Raw genomic sequence first — 26354 nt, 5'->3', positions numbered from 1 at the left:
AGATAACCCTTGTACATTTTGTGGCAAGGGCAGCCCTTGCCTGGGCAGACTCTAATTCTACAGGTTTTGAATGTGCCACTTGCTTTGATTGCAAAGACATCTCTAACCATCTTGTGTGTGTGTGTGTGTGTGTGTGTGTGTGTGTGTGTGTGTGTGTGTGTATGTATCTGTTGAGGTAGGAGCTGGAAGGGATTTCTCTAGAAAGACTCAGGAGACTCATAGCATGTTAGAGCTGAAAGTCCCCTATAAGGTCACTTAGTTTAGAGATTTTCAATCAGGCTTTAGAGGAATCTCCAGGTAGTACAGATGTGCCTTAAAGACGCTTCTGTATCAAGAGAGAGCTGCTGAATGAAGGTGGAGGTGATTTTTCCTGCCTCCCAAGACCCTAGTAATTTAGTTTTTATCTATTTTTTAAACTGACTCCATGTTCTCATTTTACAGATGAGATAATGGGGACTGAAAGGAAATGTTAATAGGGTACCGTTTTACTTAGGCTACTGCTGGGTCGCCCTCTTTTTTATCCTTTTGATGTGCTATCACGTGCCTCACAGTGACCTCTTTTTTCCTTCATTCTCCACCCTGACTTCTTCAGCCTCCACAGATGCCTTGTTTTCCTGAAAGAATTGAGGCCTCCATTGCGCTTGCTCGTGTGTCTTCTTTCCCCCACCTCAACATCTCTCGTCCATGTCCCTTTTTCCTTCCTTTCCTGTCTCTGAGGAAAGTGTGCCTCTGCACTTTCCCAAGGCAAATCCTTCCACTTGGATCTGCAATTCTGCTTCTTCCTTTTACTGCTAGGATTTTGTCTCAATTTGGGCTAATGTATCCAGTCATTTCCTGTTATCCCGGTATTTTCTCTTTACCTGAGAGAAACATATATGGGTCTTCCTATCATGCAAACAAAACAAACGCAGTAGCAACAAGGAAAGACATTCATTCTGCTTATTATCCATTGCTTTCTAAATGGAGCGCGTGCGTGTGTGCTCAGTTGCTTCAGTTGTGTCCAGCTCTTTGTGACCCTAAGGACTGTAGCCCTCCAGGCTCCTCTCTCTATGGGATTCTCCAGGTAAGAATACTGGGTGGGTTGCCATGCCCTCCACCAGGGTATCTTCCCCACCTGAGGATCAGACCAGCATCTCCTTCATCTCCTGCATTGCAGGCAGATTATTTACCAGCTGAGCCACCAGGGAAGCTCCTTCTAAATGGAGTGTGAATCCTCAAACATTCCACCACTGTCCTCTTCTTCCATGTTTTCGTACTCCACGTACCAATAAACTATTTTTATTTTCCAACAAGGACAGTACATTTTCTTTACAATCTCCTCCCTGGTATTTCCCACTCAATCTCATTTGCCTGTTGAAATCTTCCAGAGTCTATCACACACTCTCTCCTCCATGAAGTCTTCCTTGGCTTCCCTCAAGTGAATGTCATTCTGACTTCATTTAAATGCCCATAGTACTGCTCCTGAATTACAAGATCCTGCCCTTTTCTATCAGTCTCATAGTAGCTCCAGAGGGCAGGATGACTGTTTCTCATTTTTGTGTCGCTCACAGTGCTTTGTGCATAAGTGTTTGACCTGTCCAATTACATAGCCAGCTGGGCACACATGGATCTAGAACACATTTCTCTTGATTCTTCATCAATTTTTTTTTTTTTTAGTGTGTTAATAATTGGGTATATATGATTGACATAAGGGGCATTTTTTCTCTGGTAGCCCAAGGTCTCTGGGCTTACATTTTGCTATGACTGAGATTACTTTAACCAAACAACTCTACTAATTGTCCCTCTATTCTGGCAACTTATTCTGCAAGCCAGCTCTCAACTCTGATGGATTAATGCTAACCCATCAGATTAATTAGTGGTAATCTGGGTTATTGTGTTAAGAAGGATTCTGAGGTTAATTAGGTGAAGGGCATAGTGTTTGACTGGGTTTCCCTGATGTCTCAGAGATAAAGAATCTCCTGCAATGCAGGATACATGGGAGACATGGGTTTGATCCCTGAGTTGGGAAGATCCTCTAGAGGAGGAAATAGCAACCCACTCCAGTATTCTTGCCTGGAAAATCCCATGAACAGAGGAGATTGGCAGGCTATAAAGGGTCGCAAATGTCTGAGTATGAGTCCCTGAGTCCTAATAGTGTTTGATTAGCAGTGTCTTCAAAGGCCATGAGAGGCTAGAATTATGGCATACATGTCAGGTTCTGCTTGTCTATTGGAATGTATGTGGTTTGAATCATAGGAACAGAAGTTCTCTTTCCCCTAGGCCCCTTGGGGAGGTCTCTGTGCATTGATGGTCACATTTGGTGTTTGGACACATTTCAAGATATGCAGTTTTTCTTTATGTGACTCAAGCTGATTTATGCTGGGACTAAACTAGCATTATGGAAAAGAAATGCAAAAAAGCAAAATGGCTGTCTGAGGAGGCCTTACAAATAGCTGTGAAAAGAAGAGAAGCGAAAAGCAAAGGAGAAAAGGAAAGATATAAGCATCTGAATGCAGAGTTCCAAAGAATAGCAAGAAGAGATAAGAAAGCCTACCTCAGCAATCAATGCAAAGAAATAGAGGAAAACAACAGAATGGGAAAGACTAGAGATCTCTTCAAGAAAATTAGAGATACCAAGGGAATATTTCATGCAAAGATGGGCTCGATAAAGGACAGACATGGTATGGCCCTAACAGAAGCAGGAGATATTAAGAAGAGGTGGCAAGAATACACAGAAGAACTGTACAAAAAAGATCTTCACGACCCAGATAATCACGATGGTGTGATCACTCACCTAGAGCCAGATGTCCTGGAATGTGAAGTCAAATGGGCCTTAGAAAGCGTCACTACGAACAAAGCTAGTGGAGGTGATGGAATTCCAGTTGAGCTGTTTCAAATCCTGGAAGATGATGCTGTGAAAGTGCTGCACTCAATATGCCAGCAAATTTGGAAAACTCAGCAGTGGCCACAGGACTGGAAAAGGTCAGTTTTCATTCCAATCCCAAAGAAAGGCAATGCCAAAGAATGCTCAAACTACTGCACAATTGCACTTATCTCACACGCTAGTAAAGTAATGCTCAAAATTCTCCAAGCCAGGCTTCAGCAATATGTGAACAGAGAACTTCTGATGTTCAAGCTGGTTTTAGAAAAGGCAGAGGAACCGGAGATCAAATTGCCAACATCCGCTGGATCATCAAAAAAGCAAGAGAGTTCCAGAAAAACATCTATTTCTGCTTCATTGACTATGCCAAAGCCTTTGACTGTGTGGATCACAATAAACTGTGGAAAATTCTGAGAGAGATGGGAATACCAGACCACCTGACCTGCCTCTTGAGAAACCTATATGCAGGTCAGGAAGCAACAGTTAGAACTGGACATGAAACAACAGACTGGTTCCAAATAGGAAAAGGAGTACGTCAAGGCTGTATATTGTCACCCTGCTTATTTAACTTATATGCAGAGTACATCATGAGAAACGCTGGGCTGGAAGAAGCACAAGCTGGAATCCAGATTGCCAGGAGAAATATCAGTAACCTCAGATATGCAGATGACACCACCCTTATGGCAGAAAGTGAAGAGGAACTGAAAAGCCTCTTAATGAAAGTGAAAGAGGATACTGAGAAAGTTGGCTTAAAGCTCAACATTCAGAAAACTAAGATCATGGCATCTGGTCCCATCGCTTCATGGGAAATAGAGGGGGAAACAGTGGAAACAGTGTCAGACTTTATTTTTTTGGGCTCCAAAATCACTGCCGTTGGTGATTACAGCCATGAAATTAAAAGACGCTTACTCCTTGGAAGGAAAGTTATGACCAACCTAGACAGCATATTCAAAAGCAGAGATATTACTTTGCCAACAAAGGTTCATCTAGTTAAGGCTATGGTTTTTCCAGTAGTCATGTATGGATGTGAGAGTTGGACTGTGAAGAAAGCTGAGCACAGAAGAATTGATGGTTTTGAACTGTGGTGTTGGAGAAGACTCTTGGGAGTCCCTTGGACTGCAAGGAGATCCAACCAGTCCATCCTAAAGGAGATCAGTCCTAGGTGTTCATTGGAAGGACTGATGTTGAAGCTGAAACTCCAATACTTTGGCCACCTCATGCGAAGAGTTGACTCTTTGGAAAAGACCCTGATGCTGGGAGGGATTGGGGGCAGGAGGAGAAGGGGGCCACAGAGGATGTGATGGCTGGATGGCATCACCGACTCGATGGAGGTGAGTTTGAGTGAACTCTGGGAGTTGGTGATGGACAGGGAGGCCTGGCATGCTGAGGTTCATGAAGTCACAAAGAGTCGGACATGACTGATTGAACTGAACTGAAACTAGCACCCTTGGTCTCTCCAGAGCTTTGCTCACTGAATTAGAAAATGAGTGCTTTATTCCTGTTCCAAGTTCTACCCTACTATAATAGATAGCTAGGTCTTTCTCTTAATCTCTTGGGAGCTCTGAGGCCAGGATATCTGACAGCATGCTCCTTTTCATTCTTTTGACATCTTTCATTAGCACATTTAAAGCTCATGGGAAATGTTCTTGTTCTCCTGACAAGAAGGAAAAATAGAAGGTTTGAGGAAATCTGGTGTAAAAAAACTGTCTGGCTGAGCTGTGGAGTTCACAGAGTTTCAGTGACCTCCAGCAGGGCCCCTCTGATTCTCCTGGGTCCCAGGCCAGTCAAGGATGAGCTTTATAGTTGCCTCTCCTCCCTCCTCCCTTCTCCAATCCATACTGTAGTCTTGAGAATATTACTTTTATTTTCCTCCAGCAACAAAAAAGTCTCCAAACTCACATCCTTTACTTGTGATTGTTCTTGGCATGGGTGGGAACTGCCTGGACCACAAGACCTTGAGTACAGAACTCCCCCTACACTGAGTCTTATGCTGCTTTACTTCAGATAGAGCAGGGCTGGAAAAAGAAGTTGGTATAAGCGGCTCAGTCTTGCAGGCAGAGGCAGAAATTCCTGAACTGTATTCATACTGTTCCCCCACACTGCAGTTTCTTGCTTCAGACCCCCAGAGTTCTGCTGTTAGCCCCCCTTGTCTTGAGCTTTCCTGGCTTGTCTCAGCCACTTCATACTCTTCTACCCTTCGTGGGCATCTTTCCTCCTCTTGGCTTTGGGTGTAGTTTATAAGGCAGCTGATGCACTTCCCACCCAAATTCAGGCGGTGCCCTGCTTAGAGGGAGAGGGTGGGATGATTTGGGAGAATGGCATTGAAACATGTATAATATCATATATGAAACGAATTGCCAGTCCAGGTTCGATGCAGGATACTGGATGCTTGGGGCTGGTGCACTGAGATGACCCAGAGGGATGGTACGGGGAGGGAGGTGGGAGGGGGGTTCAGGATGGGGAACACGTGTATACTTGTGGTGGATTCATGTTGATGTATGGCAAAACCAATACAAAATTGTAAAGTAATTAGCCTCCAGTTAAAATAAATAAATTTATATTAAAAAATTTTTTTCAATGGCCCTTTCTGTCTCCCTGTTCAGCAGATGTTTCTATCTCTTCCTCATGGGTGCCAGCCCTTGTGGAAGAAATTCAGTCTTTTTTTGCACCAGTCAACCATTTTCCAACAGACACACAACAAAGTCATGGAAACCCTACTTACGGTGAATCTCCACAGCCCGCCAAGGTCATCACTCCTCTCGAAGCAGGTGGGCTTTAGCCCTTCCTCCAGACAGCACTTGATGGAAGCCAGGCCAGTGACCCCAGCGCCCACAATCGCAACTCGTTTGGCCATGTTGTCCTGTGTGGGGACAATGAAGCAGAACCATTTATTCATAAATGAAAGCCCCACCCCATCCTTGGCTGCTCTAGTGAACCAGGAAAAAGAATCAGAGAGATTAAGAGATTTGCTCCTTTTGAATCCTCTGTAGCTGGTTTCTGGTGTTGTGAATGCTAGGAGGGCAATGTTCAGGTCACTGGTTTAACCCTGTGCTTCGTATGTTCCCACCCCCTCACTCAGAACTCGTGCTAAATAACAGTACGGTTGTCAAGACTGTAGCTTTTGGCAGAACATCTGGAATCAGATCCTTCAGTACACGGAGTTTCGCGTTCTGCACTGTGCTGCTGCCTCCAGCCTTCCTCCACAAACCTTCGAGTGAAATAACAGAGCAGCAGCCCAGGAAAGGATCACCTTGGCAAACTCAGATTTTTATAAACACACGAAATCGAATCTCAGATTGGTGTGATGTGATACGAGGTCACCCAGAAGCTGGTGGAGTGGGGATGAGATGCAGAGCCAAGACACTGGCCACCATGAGCGCTGTTACAACACTGCCCTGGGCTGGTCCCTGTCCCTGGCCAGCTGCCAGCATTCCAGCTGTGCTGTTGTCCTTCTCCTGACTGCTGCCAGTGGATGGTCATCAGTGGGAAAGGGAAAGTGTGGGGTGGAAAGGTAGGCATGGGGAATTCTCCTCCTGTCTCCACAGGGTCCTGATTCACCTCTAGGACCATCGTGTCACCACTGGCACTGATGGAGGGGTATCTGACCTTGGCCATGAGTTAACATGAACTTGTAAGAATGATGAGAGGCAAGATAATGTATTGGTTAAGCCAGTGGTCTCCATCTTTTACGGCACCAGGGAATGATTTCGTGGAAGACAGTTTTTCCAGGGATTAGGGTGGCTGTGTGGATGGTTCAGGTGGTAATGAAAGCAATGGGGGGAGCGAAGGCCAGGGCCAGATGAAGCGTCACTGCCCTTGCTTGCCCACCCACCCTCCGCTCACCTCCTGCTGTGTGGCAGGGTTCTTAACAGGCCACAGGGGGTTGGAAACCTCTGGGTTAAGCAATCAGACTCTGGACCACATTGTGACATTGGCAAATTATTCTACTCCTCTGTGTATCATAAAAAATGAAGAGAATGGTAGTGTTTTCCTTGTGGGTTTTGTTAGAATCAAGTGAGTCAACAACACATGACAGTTGGCTTAGAAGTGCTCCTAGGACATAGAAAATTTGTATGGAAATACAAAAAAACTTGAATAGCCAAAGCAATCTTGAGAAAGAAGAATGGAACTGGAGGAATCAACTTGCCTGACTTCAGGCTATACTACAAAGCCACAGTCATCAAGACAGTATGGTACTGGCACAAAGACAGAAGTATAGATCAATGGAACAAAATAGAAAGCCCAGAGATAAATCCACATACCTATGGACATCTTATCTTCGACAAAGGAGGCAAGAATATACAATGGATTAAAGACAATCTCTTTAACAAGTGGTGCTGGGAAAACTGGTCAACCACTTGTAAAAGAATGAAACTAGATCACTTTCTAACACCATACACAAAAATAAACTCAAAATGGATTAAAGATCTAAACGTAAGACCAGAAACTAGAAAACTCCTAGAGGAGAACATAGGCAAAACACTCTCCAACATAAATCACAGCAGGATCCTCTATGATCCACCTCCAAGAATACTGGAAATAAAAGCAAAAATAAACAAATGGGATCTAATTAAAATTAAAAGCTTCTGCACAACAAAGGAAACTATAAGCAAGGTGAAAAGACAGCCTTTGGAATGGGAGAAAATAATAGCAAATGAAGCAACTGACAAACAACTAATCTCAAAAATTTACAAGCAACTCCTGCAGCTCAATTCCAGAAAAATAAATGACCTAATCAAAAAATGGGCCAAAGAACTAAATAGACATTTCTCCAAAGAAGACATATGGATGGCTAACAAACACATGACAAGATGCTCAACATCACTCATTATCAGAGAAATGCAAATCAAAACCACAATGAGGTACCATTTCACACCAGTCAGAATGGCTGGGATCCAAGTCTACAAGCAATAAATGCTGGAGAGGGTGTGGAGAAAAGGGAACCCTCCTACACTGTTGGTGGGAATGCAAACTAGTACAGCCACTATGGAGAACAGTATGGAGATTCCTTAAAAAATTGCAAATAGAACTGCCTTATGATCCAGCAATCCCACTGCTGGGCATACACACCGAGGAAACCAGAATTGAAAGAAACACGTGTACCCCAATGTTCATCACAGCACTGTTTATAATAGCCAGGATATGGAAGCAACCTAGATGTCCATCAGCAGACGAATGGATAAGAAAGCTGTGGTACATATACACAATGGAGTATTACTCAGCCATTAAAAAGAATACATTTGAATCAGTTCTAATGAGGTGGATGAAACTGGAGCCGATTATACAGAGTGAAGTAAGCCAGAAAGAAAAACACCAATACAGTATACTAACACATATATATGGAATTTAGAAAGATGGTAATGATAACCCTGTATGTGAGACAGCAAAAGAGACACAGATGTGTAGAATGGACTTTTAGACTCTGTGGGAGAGGGAGAGGGTGGGATGATTTGGGAGAATGGCATTGAAACGTGTATACTATCAGGTAAGAAATGAATCATCAGTCTATGTTCGATACAGGATACAGGATGCTTGGGGCTGGTGCACGGGGATGATCCAGAGAGATGATATGGGGTGGGAGGAGGGAGGGGGTTCAGGATTGGGAACTCATGTACACCTGTGGCTGATTCATGTCAATGTATGGCAAAACCAATACAGTATTGTAAAGCAAAATAAAGTAAAAAAAAATACAATAAAAAAATAAATAAAATCTACAGTAGAGATTTGCCATAAAAAAAAAGAAAATGCTCAATAAATAGAAGCTATTGTAAGTATAAAAACATTTCCCTAAATCAGCTTCCTCTTTGCCTTTCCCATCACTGAGCCTCTGTTCTTTAAATTCCTGTAGCATTTTGGTCAATACATACAAGCTCAACTCTTTATCATGTGATTTTAGCTGTTGTTCCCCCCAATTTTGGGGGGACATTTTTCTCTCCCCAAGTTAGTAAATTTTAAACCGGATGGATCAAAGAGTAGATGCAAAATTACCTCAAAGATACTATCTTCCTGAACATTTGCATTTCCTTGTCTCACAGATGAGCTTGTTCCACAAAACTGAATATACATTTTTGTTTTTCAGGATTGAGACACAGAGTAGTTCAAGTTCAGAGACTTCATCTGATTCGTACTCTGCTGTAACCCCAACTCTGCGCTTGGAACATAGTAATTGATGCTTCAGTTCAGTTCAGTTCAGTCGCTCAGTTGTGTCCAACTCTTTGCAATCCCAAAAATTGTAGCACGCCAGGCCTCCCTGTCCATCACCAACTCCTGGAGCTTACTCAAACCCATGTCCATTGAGTCGGTGATGCCATCCAGCCATCTCATCCTCTGTCATCCCCTTCTCCTCCTGCTCCCAGTCCCTCCCAGCATCAGGGTCTTTTCCAATGAGACAACTCTTCGCATGAGGTGGCCAAAGTATTGGAGTTTCAGCTTCAACATCAGTCCTTCCAATGAACACCCAGGACTGATCTCCTTTAGGATGGACTGGTTGGATCTCCTTGCAGTCCAAGGGACTTTCAAGAGTCTTCTCCAATACCACAGTTCAAAAGCCTCAATTCTTTGGCGCTCAGCTTTCTTCACAGTCCAGCTCTCTCATCCATACATGACTACTGGAAAAATCATAGCCTTGACTAGATGGACCTTTGTTGGCAAAGTAATGTCTCTGCTTTTTAATATGCTATCTAGGTTGGTCATAACTTTCCTTCCAAGGAGTAAGCGTCTTTTAATTTCATGGCTGCAATCACCATCTGCAGTGATTTTGGAGCCCAAAAAAATAAAGTCTGACACTGTTTCCACTGTTTCCCCCTCTATTTCCCATGAAGTGATGGGACCAGATGCCATGATCTTCGTTTTCTGAATGTTGAGCTTTAAGGCAACTTTTTCACTCTCCTCTTTCACTTTCATCAAGAGGCTCTTTAGTTCTTCTTCACTTTCTGCCATAAGGGTGGTGTTATCTGCATATCTGAGGTTACTGATATTTCTCCTGGTAATCTTGATTCCAGCTTCTGCTTCTTCCAGCCCAGCGTTTCTCATGATGTACTCTGCATATAAGTTAAATAAGCAGGGTGACAATATACAGGCTTGATGTACTCCTTTTCCTATTTGGAACCAATCTGTTGTTCCATGTCCAGTTCTAACTGTTGCTTCCTGACCTGCATATAGGTTTCTCAAGCGGCAGGTCAGGTGATCTGGTATTCCCATCTCTTTCAGAATTTTCCACAGCTTGTTGGATCCACACAGTCAAAGGCTTTGGCATAGTCAATGAAGCAGAAATAGATGTTTTTCTGGAACTCTCTTGCTTTTTTGATGATCCAGCGGATGTTGGCAATTTGATCTCCGGTTCCTCTGCCTTTTCTAAAACAAGTTTGAACATCTGGAAGTTCATGATTCACGTATTGCTGAAGCCTGGCTTGGAGAATTGTGAGCATTACTTTACTAGTGTGTGAGATGAGTGCAGTTGATGCTTAGTACCCCCAAATATTTCTCTTTTTATATATATATGTTTTTAAAATTTTTATTTTTTTGGCTACTCCGTGTGCATGTGGGGTCTTCATTCTCCAACCAGGGATCGAATCCTTGCCCCCATGCAGTGGAAGTGCAGTCTTAACCACTGGACTGCCAAGTAAGTCCCCACAAATATTTCTTGAATGAAATGAAAAGGCCCATTTGTTTAGGTATCATATGAAAGTGTTATAGAGCCAATTTGCTTCAGCTGGATTTGATTTACTGGGGAAAGTTAGTAGATTCCCTTTGGGGGAAGTCATGCTCTAGCTGCTAATGGAATGGCCTTGAGCTCACTTTATAAAAGAGAGTATCTGTACTGACTCTTATTCCAAGGGCCTGACACAGTACTTTAAGTATTTGCCTTTAAACATTTGAAGAATCATCATGGACAGATTAGAATTATGGCCAATTATGCATTTGAAGATGTTATAGGGAGGCAAATTTTAGGTCACTATAAGCACTTTCCAGCATTTGAAGCTCTGATATTTATTTTGTTCATTCAGAGTCTGTATGATGGTTTTGGGGGGAGATTTCATAAGTAGGAAATTAGTAGGTAATGTGGAGGGTGGAATCTAAGTCCCTAGAGGATCTTATCAAGCCAGATTCTATGATTCCTCTTCTGATTACCCTTCAAACACTCAACGAGGGGCTTCTACGCTGCTAAGCCCTAGGCAAGGTATTCAGGGGTACAAAAAAATCAATAAGGCATGATGCCTTCTTTAGCTGTCATTCAGTGGGAAAGTAAGATTTGAAAATAAATACCACATTCTGTGTCAAGTACTAACACAGAGATATGTTTCACGTATGCTTTGCAATAAGCACATGATGAAGGAGGTGGTAATACTGACTTTGGGTAAGTAGGAAAGCAACACAGAAGTGTACTGTTGCTCCAGGATTTGAATGATGAAAAGAACTCCAGTGGGCAGAGGAGTGGAGGAAGTACCCTCCAGAGAGAGGCAGCAGTGAGAGTAAGGGCCAGAGATTGGCCATAGAGGCATCATGACCACTTGACTCTATGGAGGCTGGGCTCTAAGAAGGGCTATTTTTTTGACTCCTGTTAGAAACAGCATGTTCCCCACATGAGAGGACTATGTTATTGTGTTGCTTTACTGGATTGTATGTGTTTAGTCTTCTTTCTGCATAAGCCTATATGTTTCTTCACAGAAGGCCATTTTCTCTGTCTAGTCTCTTATTTTCTCATAGCATCTAGCTGCGTGCTTGGCCTGGACTAGTAGTTGCATAAATATTTGGCAATGGGTTGATTTCCTGACAGGTACAATGAATTAATTCATCACCTTATATCTTTTTAATTAAAAAAATAGTTGAGTAAATATCTTCTGGGAGCTAATATCCTGGGTCAGACAGTCTGTCCTCAAAATGACTTTCTATCAAATGTACAATCCATAGACATTCCCTCCCCAGGTCATCACTGCTACTCAGTGTGGGCCAGATGCAGCCAGCCTTTTTGGAGGAGTAAACATCCCTGTGGATTCCTGATGGGAAAGCAGGATACTTGGGAGGCAGACCTGAGCTGGGAGTTTAGTGTTGGCTAATTGCCAGCAGTGTGATATTATACAAGTAATTTGTTTCTGGGTCTCAGTTTCCTTCTAAAATGAAGCTGGTTGCGATTGACATATATATACTTGGTTGGTGTGTTGCTGTGTGCGTGTGCGATTTTTTTCTGACTCTTTGTGACTCCATGGACTGTAGCCTGCCAGGCTCCTCTGTTCTGGCAAGAACATATATACACTGCTGCTGCTGCTGCTAAGTCGCTTCAGTCGTGTCCGACTCTGCGATCCCATAGACGGCAGCCCACCATGCTCCCCTGTCCCTGGGATTCTCTAGGCAAGAATACTGGAGTAGGTTGCCATTTCCTTCTCCAATGCATGAAAGTGAAAAGTGAAAGTGAAGTCGCTCAGTCATGTCAGGCTCTTAGCAACCCCATGGACTGCAGCCTACCAGGCTCCTCCATCCATGGGATTTTCCAGGCAAGAGTACATTAGATATGTTAAAATACACTAGATATATGGAAAATAGATAACTAGCAAAAACTTGCTGTATAGCACAGGGCACTCAGTTTGGTGCTTTGTGGTGACCTAGATGGATGGGATGTGGGGGAGGGCAGGGAGGGAGGCCCTAGAGGGAAGTGATATATGTATACATATAACTGATTCATTTCACTGTACAGCAGAGACTAACACAACATTGTAAAGCAATTATATTCCAATAAAAATAAATAAAAAATATAGCTATAAGTTGAACCTGTTGTAGGAATGAATCAACAGATGTGTAAAACACTTTAGCACAGTACTTGGGACATTCTTATCTCAGAACAGAAGTTGCTATGTTATTTTTACATATTCAGGAGCATTTTCTTGAATCTGATATTTTTGTAGATATCTGCCTTGACAATTTTGGGTTTATTTATTTGGAATAAGAGAGTATTGGGGCAACTAGAAATATATAGCTAAAGGTTGTGTTCTAGCAAGTGAAGGAAATGAGTAGGGAAATAAAAGAATTGGTGATAAGAGAAGGAAAGAGAGAAAAAGATAAAAGGAGAAAAAATAGGTTCCAAATCACCCTTCAGGACTTTTCTTTTATTTCTTTCCATTTTCATTTCAGATCTACTTGATGTGTTTCCATATTCTCACATGAATTGTTCTCATGTCTGGAAAAACGAACATGAGCATACATGAGCACATATGCCCTCAAGGTGAATACCGCATTCGCATGCTGATGAAAATTAATGCTTCCAATCATTCCTTCAAGTATTGATACTTCTATGAAACCAAAGTGATTAAAAAAATTAATAAGTGCTTTTTAGAAAAAGTATTGCCTGCCTTCATTATTTCTTTTAACTAAAAATCATTTCTAGTCACTGACTGCTGTAGGTTAGACAAAGTGACTGATAACAGAGTAGGAAATTTTGTTAAGGTGAAAAATACTCTAATGCCACTGATTAGTGTTATTTCACATGCTAACGCAAAATGAATATTAAAAATACTATTGCTTCTAATGTGAATATACAATAAGAATTTGGCCATTCCTTTGCCGGAGATTTTAAAAGCAGTGTATCATCACCATCATCATTATTATTTCAATGAAGAAAGCCTCATCAAAGCTGACTAAATATGAAAGAAGTAATAAAAAGTATGACCAAATTGGTGAAGTGTCCACTGGATGAAAGTGAGTTTATAAAAAACATCAAGCAAAATAACTTAAGCAACACAAAATTGCTAAATGAGTTGAGAAATTACTGTCGGTTACATCAAAGTTACCGATTTTTAACCATGGGGGTTACAAGCAAACCACTGGTATTTTCCTAAGCATTTTACATCACTGCCTCTACTTCAAAAGAAGTAAGATGCAAAAATATAATGTACCAGCCAGACTTTTTGGAGAAGTAAACATCCCTGTGGATTTCTTATGGGAAAGTAGGGTACTTGGGAGTCAGACCTGAGCTGGAAGTTTAGTGTTGGCTAATTGCCAGCAGTGTGATGTTATACAAGTAATTTGTTTCTGGGTCTCAGTTTCCTTCTAAAATGAAGCTGGTTGCGATTGACATATATACACTTGGTTGGCGTGTTGCTGTGTGCGTGTGCGAGACTGAGTGCCTCTGTTGGTTTATTAGGATGATATAGGGGGTTAGAACATGAGGCTAGGGCTGTCATTCCCAGAATTGTGTGCAGAGGTACTGAGTTATTTCAAAAATTTGAGGAAAGTGTAGTAATACTCCATGTCTGTTGAATACCAAAGTATTACCTGGAGGTAGTTCACAATTTTTATATCAGATAGGGATGTGTTCTAATCCATGATGTAATGTCTTTGCAAAGCTAGGTTTCTGACTGTTGCAATGTTAAAAAGTGAACAGTTGAGGTAGAACAGAAAATGATCTGATTCCAAGAGTTGAGCAGTGCTGTGTGTACCTCATTATTAAGTAACTGCGATTATTCAAATATAAAATAAAAATACCACTTTCCTTTAAATTTGTGTATTATTATGTCAAACAACTACAAGGTTGATTGAAAAAGAACAAAAGTATAAATAGAGAACAGAATAAAAATACAAATACAAAGAACAGAAATACATAAGTTGTTTGGATGTGACTATTTAATAAGAGAAACTATAGCTTGGGGGCCCTGTGACAAAATTACTTGCACACTAAAGAGCCCCTTGAACCTAGGAGGTTTGGGAATCTTTGGGTTATAGTCTTTCCTTCTGAATATATTTTAATTGATCAGGAGACCTTATCTACTGGTGTCAAGAAATGCAAGCTATCCTATACCTAGTCCAGCAGTTAACCAGTGTTAAAGGTTTCTGGTGTGACTCATCTATGTATTTCAAAGGAAGCCATCTTCACTGGTGCTGACAGGCTTCTTGTTTAGTCACTAAGTCATGTTTAGTCACTAAGTCGTGACTCTTTTGCGACCCCATAGACTGTAGCCCGCCAGTCTCCTCTGTCCATGGGATTTCCCAGGCAAGAGTACTGGAGAGGGTTGCCATTGCCTTCTCCAGGGTATCTTCCCAACCCAGGGATCAAACTCTCATCTCCTGCACTGGCAGGCAGATTCTTTACCTCTGAGCCTCCAGGGAAGCCAGACAGGCTTGTAACCAGTCCTTCATTTGTACATTACGCACCCGCACCTTCCCCTTTCTCTCTTTCTGTCTCTCTGTCCTATGTTGTGTCTCTCGTCCCCTCTCTCACACATGGACATATACACACATTTCTTATCAGGTGGTTGTTTTGGAAGAGGCTGGAGGAGGGGGGAACAGCTGCTGGAGGTTAGAAATCCCAGAGGATGGCCCTGGCCCTGCTCTGGGATTTCTAACCTCCAGCAGCTGTTTCTCCCTCCTCCAGCCTCTTCCGAAACACAACCACTTGATAAGAAAAGTTCTGCCAGGTACTAAATTCACCATACCAGTTACAAGGCCACAGATATTCCCTCGGCTGGAGGGGAAACTAGCAAATAACAAAGGACAGACAGTCCCTCCATCTGTAAATCAGATGGCATTCAACCGGATATCTACAAGAGAGTTTTGAAACTCTTGAAATTAATGCTCCTGTGAATTTAACTGAGTGAAAAAAAGACAACATGCAACATAAATTGGTCAGATTCAAAAGGGAGGGGTCATTGCCTCTGTCTCCAAGCTCATGCCAATATTTGGTAGACAAACCCCCAAAGCATTGTCTGACACCAAGTTAGAAGCTATTAATGGAAGCTGTTAAGAAAAAGTACTGATTTCCCTTTGCATTAGGAATACATGTTTTCCCCTTGATTAACCACTTAGTAGTCTACCCAGCAATGTACTTACCAGTGTATACAGAAGACTTGGTACTATCTGACTTTACCGTCCCGTTACAAGAACTCAAGCACATACCCCTCTTTGTCCTTTGGGATGGGGAGTGGCTTTATAGCTCTCCACAGATCAAGGGAGTGGCATTCTGCTGAGGGGACTCTGTCCTGAAGCACAATAACAAAACAGGAAAAATCTGGGCCCCACCTCCCTAAAGCAAAAGAATCAGAGGTTATATCTGGTTGTTTACTTCATGTACTTGAAATTCCTGATGCCAAGTCCTGGCCGCAGTTAAGAGTTTGCAGAAATGAAACTGAATGATCCAGAGCCAGTATTGTCCTAGGCATCCCGGGTATACCGGATGAACCCTGTCTAAGATAAGGAATGTTATGCAGAATTTGCAGTCTAAGTTTAGCCATTATTTATATTTTAACTTGAGTAATTGCAACAGTGAAATGCTAAGATAAATACTGGTGATATGTACTTTAGACTCACTCTTTTCCCTGCAAAAGAGAAATTATTTTAGGGAGTAACAGCAGCATATTCATTGTTCCTAGATTTCATTCTTAGAAGAGGAGGGAATAAATAAAATAAGGCAATTATGACAACAGCTGCTACACTGAAGAGTCACTTTTAAACATTTTGATCCATTTCTCACTTAGAGAAAATGCTTATTGTTTCCAAGTTATGCTTCACCCATATTAGTATTCAGTTTTTTCTGTTAATTTATTTATATATTTTTATTATTTTTTAAAATTAATTTATATTGGAGTACAGTTGATATACAATGTTGTGTCAGTTTCAGGTGTACAGCAAAGGGAATCAGTTATACATTTACATATATCCACTCTTTTTTAGATTCTTTTTCCATATAGGGCAGTACAGAGTATTGAGTAGAGTTCCCTTCATTATACAGTAAGTCCCCATTAGTTATCTGTTTTATATGTAGTAGTATGTTTATGTCCATCCCAGCTTCCCATCTTTAAGGACTTGACTGCAGATGATTGCCAAAGCACTTGGGAAATATAACAAATGTATGGAAAGAGCACAGTCTTTGGCATCAGAAGTCCTGGGTTTAAGTAAAGTTTCACCAGGCACTATTAGAGTAACCTTGGGAAAATTATTTAACTTTTTAAACCTTTAATTTCCTCAGTTTAAGATAAGCATAATAATACTTGCTTCACATAGTTGTGGTGGGGACTGGATGAGACATCTGTATAGAGTCTTGTACACAGTACACACGTTGCGGATGGCTGTGATGGTGATGATGGTGATGCTACTGCTAGACCAGATAAGGTGTCTTGATTTTTGATTTACAATATTGAAATGACTTTCACAGGTACAGAGACTACACTCCAAGACTGATTGGTAAGACTGAAGCATGGAGAAGGTTCTGGAAAGACAAATCTTCCCCCCCCCCCCTTGATTTTCAATGTAGTTTCACTACACCCTTTAGCCCTATATTCAGAGGGCCTTCTGTATCATTGGGTCTGTTGCTGGCTCACAACACTTACCCTTTGCCTTGTTTCTGGTTTATTGAAGACTTGGCACCGAAATAGCATTGTTGGCTTTGTTGAGCCCAGCTGCCTTCCTGTAGCTATGAAGATGATAGTATTTGGATGATTTCAAAGTTTAATTTTTACCCTGAAATTAAGGCTTCAGGACGACTGTTAGTTCAAGTGTTTTTAAAAATCGTGAGTCATGGATACCTTGAGAGCCAGGGCCACGATTAATGTCCCAAACCGCAGTGCTTAGGCACTTACCTTGATTGTACATGCGCCCTTGGTGCCCACCAAGGAGGTCCCAAGGCCTTACCAGGCAAGCTGCTAACATTAGTGGAAACAAAAATTTTATAGTGTTGGTTGTGTATAAACCTAGCCATTGATCATAGCACCTCATTTTCCATAATTATCAAGAAACTTAAGTAATTAAAAATGAAAACACTGGCCTTCAACAGCACCTTCCTCTTTTTTCTTCCTTCTAATTTTAGGGTTTATTGGCAATTAGTTGTACTTGTGGCCTTGGGATGGTGAAATCTGTCCAGGCCCTCTTTTGAAACAAACCTAGACCCTAAGAAACTGAACTGGTGGATGGCGATGATCTTTAGGAAGCAACTTGGAATTTCTGCCCTTTAGGTATATGGTAGGATTGAACTTCATGGTCCCTTAGTGGTTGGTTGGGAACATGTGACTAGTTCTGGTCAGTGAACTGTGAATCAAAGTAGCAACTGTCTTTTCTGGGCTCAGAGGATTTAATTGCTGGTATGAGATCCCATAGAACTTTCATTTCCTTCAGTGTGGTAAGGAGAAACTTTCAACATGGCTGTTCCATTAACCTGGATGCTTTGAGTAACTATGATGAGCAGAGCTTAACTCCCAATGGATATATAGCATGAAAGAGAAACAGTCTTTGTCTTATTTCAAAGTTTTGAGATTTAAGGATTTGTTGTTAATGCATCACACCTTGCTTGTAATGACTGATGCACTAGAGGGATGTCTGTTTGCTCCTTCATTGCATTTTTAAGTAATCTTCTGAAGTCTCACTTCCCTTCCTTTCTTCCCCTGTTCTGTTCATATTTAAAGCCAAAGAACTTCAAAGTTAAAAGAGAGCATAGAATTCACTCAGTTTTAGTCCCAGTTGTAAATTGGACCTACCCATTGCAATTCTTTTCTTTCTCCCTCTAAAAAGTTAAAACAGTCACAACTCCTTACTCTTCAACTCCCCCACACCAAAAGCATCAAGAAGCTCCCTGTGCCATTGTATATATATATATATATATATATATACACACGTGTTCTTAAGTGGAGTTAATTCCCTAAGTGCCTTTCATGTTGAGGTTGTTTTTCTTTTTGTGAGAATACACCTACAGAACAGTAGCATTGAAAGGGGAGGTGGAAATAGTACCATGCCTACTTAAGGCCAATTATTTTGCTTGAAATGGGTCTTTTCTCTTCAACAGTGGTGAATCAGTGATTCACACCTCTGCCATCTAAGGATGAGAGCAAATAGCAGCCACTTTAAGTTCCCTTAGATGTCTTTGTAGCTTGATGAAAATTTTGTGGGAAAGTCTGCAACAGTGAGTTAGAAACTGTTATAGCACTTAAGGTGCTATTATATTTTGTAACTGCCTAAGAAGTTTGTATGGATGTGAGAGTTGGACTGTGAAGAAGGCTGAGCGCCGAAGAATTGATGCTTTTGAACTGTGGTGTTGGAGAAGACTCTTGAGAGTCCCTTGGACTGCAAGGAGATCCAACCAGTCCATTCTGAAGGAGATCAACCCTGGGATTTCTTTGGAAGGAATGATGCTAAAGCTGAAACTCCAATACTTTGGCCACCTCATGCGAAGAGTTGACTCATCGGAAAAGACTCTGATGCTGGGAGGGATTGGGGGCAGGAGGAGAAGGGGACGACAGAGGATGAGATGGCTGGATGGCATCACTGACTCGATGGACGTGAGTCTGAGTGAACTCCGGGAGTTGGTGATGGACTGGGAGGTCTGGCGTGCAAGGTCATGGGAGGTCATGGGGTCGCAAAGAGTCGGACATGACTGAGCGACTGAACTGAACTGAAGAAGTTTGTAATTAATGGGAAATGTTTACATGGTGACATATGTGGGAACCTTCAATTTGTGAACTTTCAAAGACACAAATGTGCATTTGTGTGTCCAATTATGTAAGGTAGTTCACATGTCTGGTGTACATTGTCATGTGTGCATCTTCTACAAGTGGTTGTGCTTTTGTGTACTTTACTGTGCAAAGTAAGAGTACAGTATCTTTACTTCAAGCTCAGGATATCTGGAAGCAAGCATAAAGCAGTGGTGATATAAGTGGTTCTACTGTGCTTTTCAAGGTACTGTATCATAAGACTAAATTTTAAAATTATTATTATTTTTTTAATGTATTATTTGTGTGAAAAGTATAATAAACCGATTATGGTATGGTACTATATAGCCAGTTGTGTTGGTGGGTTCCTAAGCTAACTTGGTTGGACTTACAAACAAATTGAACTTACCAGTGCACTCTGGTAACGGAACTCATTTGTACCTAGTGGACTTACTGTATTTAGAATAGCAGCGAGGGGTGAAGCAGAAAGAACACTGGTGAGAAATCAGGGTTCGTTGGTATTCTGTGCAGAGTAGAACAGTCATCCTTGTTTTGCCTAACACCTGAGGCCGTGGTAAGGATTAGGTTAGATAATAATTGTGGAAGTGCTTTGTAAGTACTACAGAATGCAGTTATCTAAATCTTTAAAGTGTGCATCTGGCTTTTCTTGCTCATCATGGTATTCCCAGCTATAGCACAGTCCTCTCTATGTCTGCATTGGACTCTGTGCTATTACTTTTTTGTCCCAAGCCAATGTAAGTGCAGGGCTTAGCTCCTCCTCTATTCCACAAAATGTCTAGCTCCACTCAGTATTTGTGTGTGTGTGTGTGTGTGTGTGTGTATGTGTGTGTGTGTGTGTATTTAATAGCTCTACTGACTAGCTGAAGAATCACAAGGAGAGGTTGCATGGGCTCCTACCCAACATTCTGCTATCCTGCTGGTTCTTTTCTTTCTTTTTGTTCTTATATTCTTTCCTTCCATCCTCTTTTAAAAAGCCTGAACCTTTCTCTCTTCTGAAGAATTTCATTTTGTTCCAAACTCAAGTCTCTCTTTTTTGCCCCCAGGCACTTGTAAGAATATTTTTTTCAAACAAATGTTGTCTCCATTCTTATTTAGATACCTTAATACCTAAGTTAACATACTTATGACTGTAGATATTCATACAATTTTATGTGATTTTATTAGACACACAAATATATTAAAACTATTTTTGAACCTTCTTTGACAACTTGCATTACATCAACTTCTTAGTTCTCTTGTGGATCAGCCCCATTCTTGGTGTGTAGAGAGGGGATAAAATTGATTAACATGATATTTTACCTTGGATATAAGATGGACAATGGAAAATGAAGAAATAATAAATGGTTCTTTTGTTGATTCATCATCCTTCAAATCATCATTTAGCACAGGCTGCAGAGTCAGACAGTTCTGGCAGTAAAACCCAGATGGGCTTGCTTATAACCCACATAACTTGGAAAAGCCCTTTTGCCACTATGTCTCAATTTCCAGGTATATAAAATAGGTTATGAGGATTAAATATGATGAAATTAAATTGAATTCTTCATAATACTTAGAACATAATAAATGATCACTATATGACTTTTTATTATTTTCTCCAGTTTCTTTAGGTTGCTAAACTTGAAGTAGGTCCACAATAAGAGAAATTAGTGATCCTATAGAATCAATTACTTTCTACTGGCTAGTAGCCCAAAGTATAGGAAAGTCTAACAATTAAAGCTCTGTTTAATAGTTATAATTAAAATTCCTCTCCCAGAATATGTGACAGATATAGATGGATATCTGGGTGTGAAAACACAAATTTTAGGTGTATACTTCTCACCCACAAGATACAGCAGCCCGTCTTTATTGCAGTTTATTTGAACTGATAGAGGAAGCAATACCAGCTGGTATTCAGGAGACATGACTATTCACGTGGCCCCGGATGGTGACCTGAGTTCTTTGAATCTCTGTTTTCATATCTGAGAGCATTCTCTTTAGTCTCTTCCATCCTTAAAATGACCCAGTGACTTGCAGCGATCCTTTGGTTCCAAAATATGATTCCTATTACTGCTTTACCCTGAGGAGTGCCAAAGCAGCCTTTTCTGTGTGTTTTCTGGAAGTTGGGTTTGGTAGCTTCTAGGCACAAAATTGTTACCTTTGCTGTTTGTGCTGCTGCTGCTGCTGCTAAGTCGCTTCAGTCGTGTCTGACTCTGTGCGACCCCATAGACGGCAGCCCAACAGGCTCCTCTGTCCCTGGGATTCTCCAGGCAAGAATACTGGAGTGGGTTGCCATTTCCTTCTCCAATGCATGAAAGTGAAAAGTGAAAGTGAAGTCGCTCAGTCGCGTCCGACTCTTAGCGACCCCATGGACTGCAGCCCACCAGGCTCCTCCATCCATGGGATTCTCCAGGCAAGAGTACTGGAGTGGGGTGCCATGCTGTTAGTGCTAGTGAACTACAAAAGGCATTTTATTTAACCATTATTAAAAAATTGACAGTTAACGAATTATGTTAAAACCATAGAATATTATACTTACTGGGAATTAGTGATCATCTGACCCCTTTTCTCTGCTCAGTTGAGAAAACTCAGTCTCAGAACACTGAGGTGACTTCTTTAGGAGCTACAGAAGTAACCTAATAGAAGGCAGGAGTGTAAACACTATTGCAAGATTGAAACAAAGTGGTTTGGGAACACAGAGGGGGAGGAGATATATTTTGGCTGGAGGGACTGGGGAAAGCATTTGACCTGGCACTGTAGGAAGGATGGGATCTTATTAGAGTATTGGGGAGGCAAGAGTAGATAGCGTGAAGAAAGGGCAGCAAGTGAGGCAAGGTGTGAAGGAAGGTGTGAAGGCATCACAGTGGGAGGAATGCTGGGAAGGGAAGTGACAGCTGGTGTGGAGAATTTTGAATAATAAATGATGGAGAGCCACTGAAGGTTTCTGAGGAAAGGAGTAAGGTGTCAGCAGGAAAGGAGAACTCCATAGCATCTCCTTGTTGGTACTCTCACAAATACCTTTGAGTCTGGGCTTTTAGGGACTGGAAGTTTTGGGGCAAGGGGAAGGGACACTAATATCTCAGAATTGGTTGTGGAAGAAACTGATGACTAACTAGGTAAGTTAATCTAAAAATGCTGATTCCACCAAGTGAAGAATATAAAAATAATATTATGAAACTATGGTAACCATGAGAATGCGTTTTATAGATATTTCACAATAGGGAGTGTGATTAACCAAGGGCGTTAGCTACTGTACTTGAGATGCATTGCTGCACTCATGCTCAGGTCACTTTCCCCATGAGCTGCTTTCAGTCAGTGATGACAGCACAGAGACTGAAGCATTTCATTCACAGGAGAGTCAGGGCTTCTCTGATGGCTTGAAGTGTCCCCAGTGGCTCCGCCAATTCTTCTTTAAACTGCACAACAGTCTATGATGTTTCTATCCACCCATCTTCCCTCTCTCCTTCATTCAGGGTCAGACTTGCATTGCTGTTCAGTGACTCTTTCAGCCTTTTCTTGCACAGCTCTCTCTCCTTCCTCTCATGCAGTCATGTTCCTTAATAAAACCCTTGCATATTTAATCTCATTCTAGCACCCAACCTGAATTAAGTAGAATCTAATCTCAGGATTAGAGATTAGAATCTTAAAATCAATCTTAAAGGAAATCAACCCTGAGTATTCGTTGGAAGGACTGATGCTGAAGCTGAACTCCAATACTCTGGCCACCTGATGTGAACAGCTGACCCATTGGAAAAGACCCTGATGCTGGGTAAGATTGAAGGCAGAAGGAGAAGTGGGCAATGGAGGATGAGATGGCTGGAAGGCATCAACGATGCAATGGACATGAACTTGGGCAAACTTTGGGAGATGGTGAGGGAAAGGGAAGCCTGGCATGCTGCAGTCCATGGGGTCTTGAAGAGTTGGACATGACTTAGCAACTGAACAACAACAATCTCAGGAGCTTTTGTTTTAACCTCATTGATCCATGATCTGGTGATAAGGCAGACTGGACCAGAAAGTGAGGTATGTTGTGTGTAAACATATTCTCCCTCTTGGGAAATAGCCAAAAGTTCTGTACAAGGTGTTGCAGGCCAGCAGCAATCCTTCCAGGATGAAAGACCAGTTATGAAGAAGAATCTTCTTTTGCCATCCTCATTATAATGTGACTGCTGGATTATAATTCAATTAAGCTTTGAAAATCTTTATTACTTGGAATGTTGTTACATATGATGGTCCAACTGTTTTATTTTTAAAATATCTTTATTTTTCTGCAAATATGACACATTTGGCTTTGAGAGTGGAAATTCAAGGACCAATCATCTGGAGAAGAATAGTTAAAATCAGAAGTTAGTAAAAGGGAACCATCACAGGAAGAGATTTTGCAAGAAGATAGATGGTAGCTAGCTAACATCCTTCTCAGGAGAACAAACATTGTACAGCAAGAAATTGTAAGACTGAATCTAAGGAGGAATTTGGGCCTTAGGAGTGCAAAAATTCATGGACTAATCTCTGAAAGCGGTGTTTTTTTGAGAAGCCTCAAACCAATATTTCCAAGATTTAATGTGCACAAGAATCCTCCAGAGAATTTATCAAGACTGTAGATTGCAGTGGAGATTCTAATCCAGCAGGTCTGAATTATAGTTACATTTTATTCAGGAATCTGCACTTCTAAAAACTCTCTGAGATATTCTGATGCAGAAAATGTCTCTGTGGATCATAGTTTGGAACAAACGATCCTAGATGGTTTGTTTATCTAGGATACTTTCATGTTTGAGGATGTATGGAGGCAAAGGAACAGACTTGAATGAGTCTTCCTTAATCTCAGGCTCTGGATGTGAACTATTTATGTTTAAAAAATATATCAGAATACTTGGAATGATTTCAAGTGATCATCTTCTTTCTAAACATTTTCAAGAATGTAAATTGAATAACAATTTTGTCCTAATGGCATTATTCCACCCCACCCCCCCACCAACCCACTAATTCAGCATCGACCTGACAATTGATTCTCAATCTTCCACTATAGAAATAGAATAATAACCATAGTCATTTCACTGGGTAGTGGTAATGATGAGTGAGTTATGAAAAAACAATTAGGGCAAAGCTTTGCACATTACAAAGCAGGGACTGGCAAGCTTTCTGTCTTTACAAACTTTCTGTGAATATTTTAAGCTTTGTGAGCCATACTGTTTTTGTTAGCAACTACTCAACGCTGTCATTACAGCTTCAAAGCAGCCACAATCAGTGAAAAGGAATGGCTGTGTTCCGGTGAAACTTCATTTACAGATACAAGTAGTGGGCTGGTTTTGACCTACAGGCAGTAGTTTGCCTACTCTTGTTATAAAGCCTTGATAAATCCCATTCTATTATTATTACTAATATAATGACTTGTAAATGATTTTTAATAATTAGCAAGGTAATTGGTTTTTAATTGATAACTAAGTATATATACCATATACACTTTTTCAAAGGAATCTGCTTGTAGGAGCAATGAAAAAAAAAACAAACACCTGTATTTAAAGGCTGGTATCATTTCAATAGCCTTTAAAGAGGTTCCACTGACAGGATTGCCATCACCTTGTTCTGGGCACTTGAGAGAGAAATCTAGGCCAAGTGAAGAGTGATGACCCCAAAGGCTTTGGAGGAATAAAAGGAGAAATTTGTCTAAATCTTGAATCTCTGATCTTTCCGCTATCTTTGAAGGTCTTGTTCTGGGCTTGTGGCATGGTTTAATCTCCCAAAGTACACTTTGTAGAAATAACGGCTGTGATGAATGTTTTTAACCAGATGTTTTTCTATTATGTTGCTCAATATCTATTGACATTGAATTGCTTGTGACATTTTTAAAGTTCAGTTCTAAGCAGATGTCTGTCTCTCCTAACAAGCTGGTATGCTTGCTTTTATCAGATGACAAAGATTACATACTGCTTGCTTTTTGCCTTGGTTATTTGTTGGTTAGAGCTAAATACAAGGTCCAGTCATTACAATACTTTTCATCTACTTGGGAAATATACTTTTTTTCCCTTAACACTTGTTTTTTGAAAATGTAAATGATTATCTTTAATGTTATTATATAAGCATTTATTTTGCTGTAAATTCCTTCAAACAAATTTTAGACCTAGCTAAAATATAACCCAAATATTATAAATAAAATTAATCAGATCTTATTTGTGAGAAGAGTATTGTTTTCTATGTAAAGGACCTACAGAAGTAATACATATGTGATTATAAATAGAACTTTAGTAAGTATTTTTGTTAATAGTAGAGGTTTTTGTAAATATGTATTATGGGGCAAGGTTATGATATTCAGTTCTGGAGTCAGGCAAACCTGAGTTCCAGTTCCAGCTCCATCACAAGATGGATGGCCCTGGGCATGTTACCTAACTTGAGTCTCAGTTTCATAGCCTGTAAAATGGGTACAAGAGCTGCACCCATCTCACACAATTGTCATGAGAATTAAATGAAATAATACACACAATGTGCACATTGGTATATGATAAGTAGTCTCTCAATACATATATGGTAAATACATATTATATGTATCGTAATATTATAAATACATCTATCCATCTATTATAGTATGCTTATTTTTAATTTTACAGCAGTGTCTCTATCAGAATATAGTGAAGTGAAAGTGTTAGTCGCTCACTTGTGTCCAGTTCTTTGTGACTCCATGGACTGTAGCCTGCCAGGCTCCTCTGTTCATGGAATTCTCCAGGCAAGAATACTGGGGTGGGTAGCCATTCCCTTCAGATCTTCCTACCCAGGGATCAAACCCAGGTCTCCTACATTGCAGGCAAATTCTTTACTGCCTGAGCCACCAGGGAAGCCCTTCAAAAATGTAAGACAAATATAAGAAAAGTGGCTATTTGCTCAGCTTTTAATGTGAGGCCCTAAAAACCTGTCCAAATGTTGCTGTTTTCTAAGTCTATCCTCTCATTCTTTTTTTTTCCTCCAGTATTTTTGAGTGATTCTCCATGAAGCAAATGGAGCCTGACTTAACATTTGAGAACTTTGTCACCAAATAAAGTTTGGCTGAGAGGACTATCAAGAACAACATGCAGAAATTTAAATATTTACCCACAGTTTAAATTTTC

The 26354-nt window shown here is 40.9% G+C and overlaps 1 protein-coding gene across 1 annotated transcript in view; it reads right to left on the bottom strand.

The window, feature by feature from the left end:
* Nucleotides 1-15747, bottom strand: part of FMO1 (flavin containing dimethylaniline monoxygenase 1) — a 38879-nt gene extending 23132 nt beyond the window's left edge. The window contains exons 1-2 of the mRNA XM_052653758.1: nt 15677-15747; nt 5583-5720 (exon numbers count right to left, since the gene is read on the bottom strand). Of these exons, the coding sequence (XP_052509718.1) occupies nt 5583-5714 (132 nt within the window). The 5' untranslated portion in view covers nt 5715-5720; nt 15677-15747. The remainder of the gene's footprint in view (nt 1-5582; nt 5721-15676) is intronic.
* Between the last annotated feature and the right edge of the window lie 10607 nt (nt 15748-26354).

The sequence above is a fragment of the Budorcas taxicolor genome, chromosome 16, assembly GCF_023091745.1.
Source record: "Budorcas taxicolor isolate Tak-1 chromosome 16, Takin1.1, whole genome shotgun sequence".
In the NCBI taxonomy this organism is placed as follows: Eukaryota; Metazoa; Chordata; class Mammalia; order Artiodactyla; family Bovidae; genus Budorcas; species Budorcas taxicolor.
The sequence above is the reverse complement of the archived record's forward strand: the minus strand, read 5'-3'. Positions and strand labels throughout refer to the sequence as shown.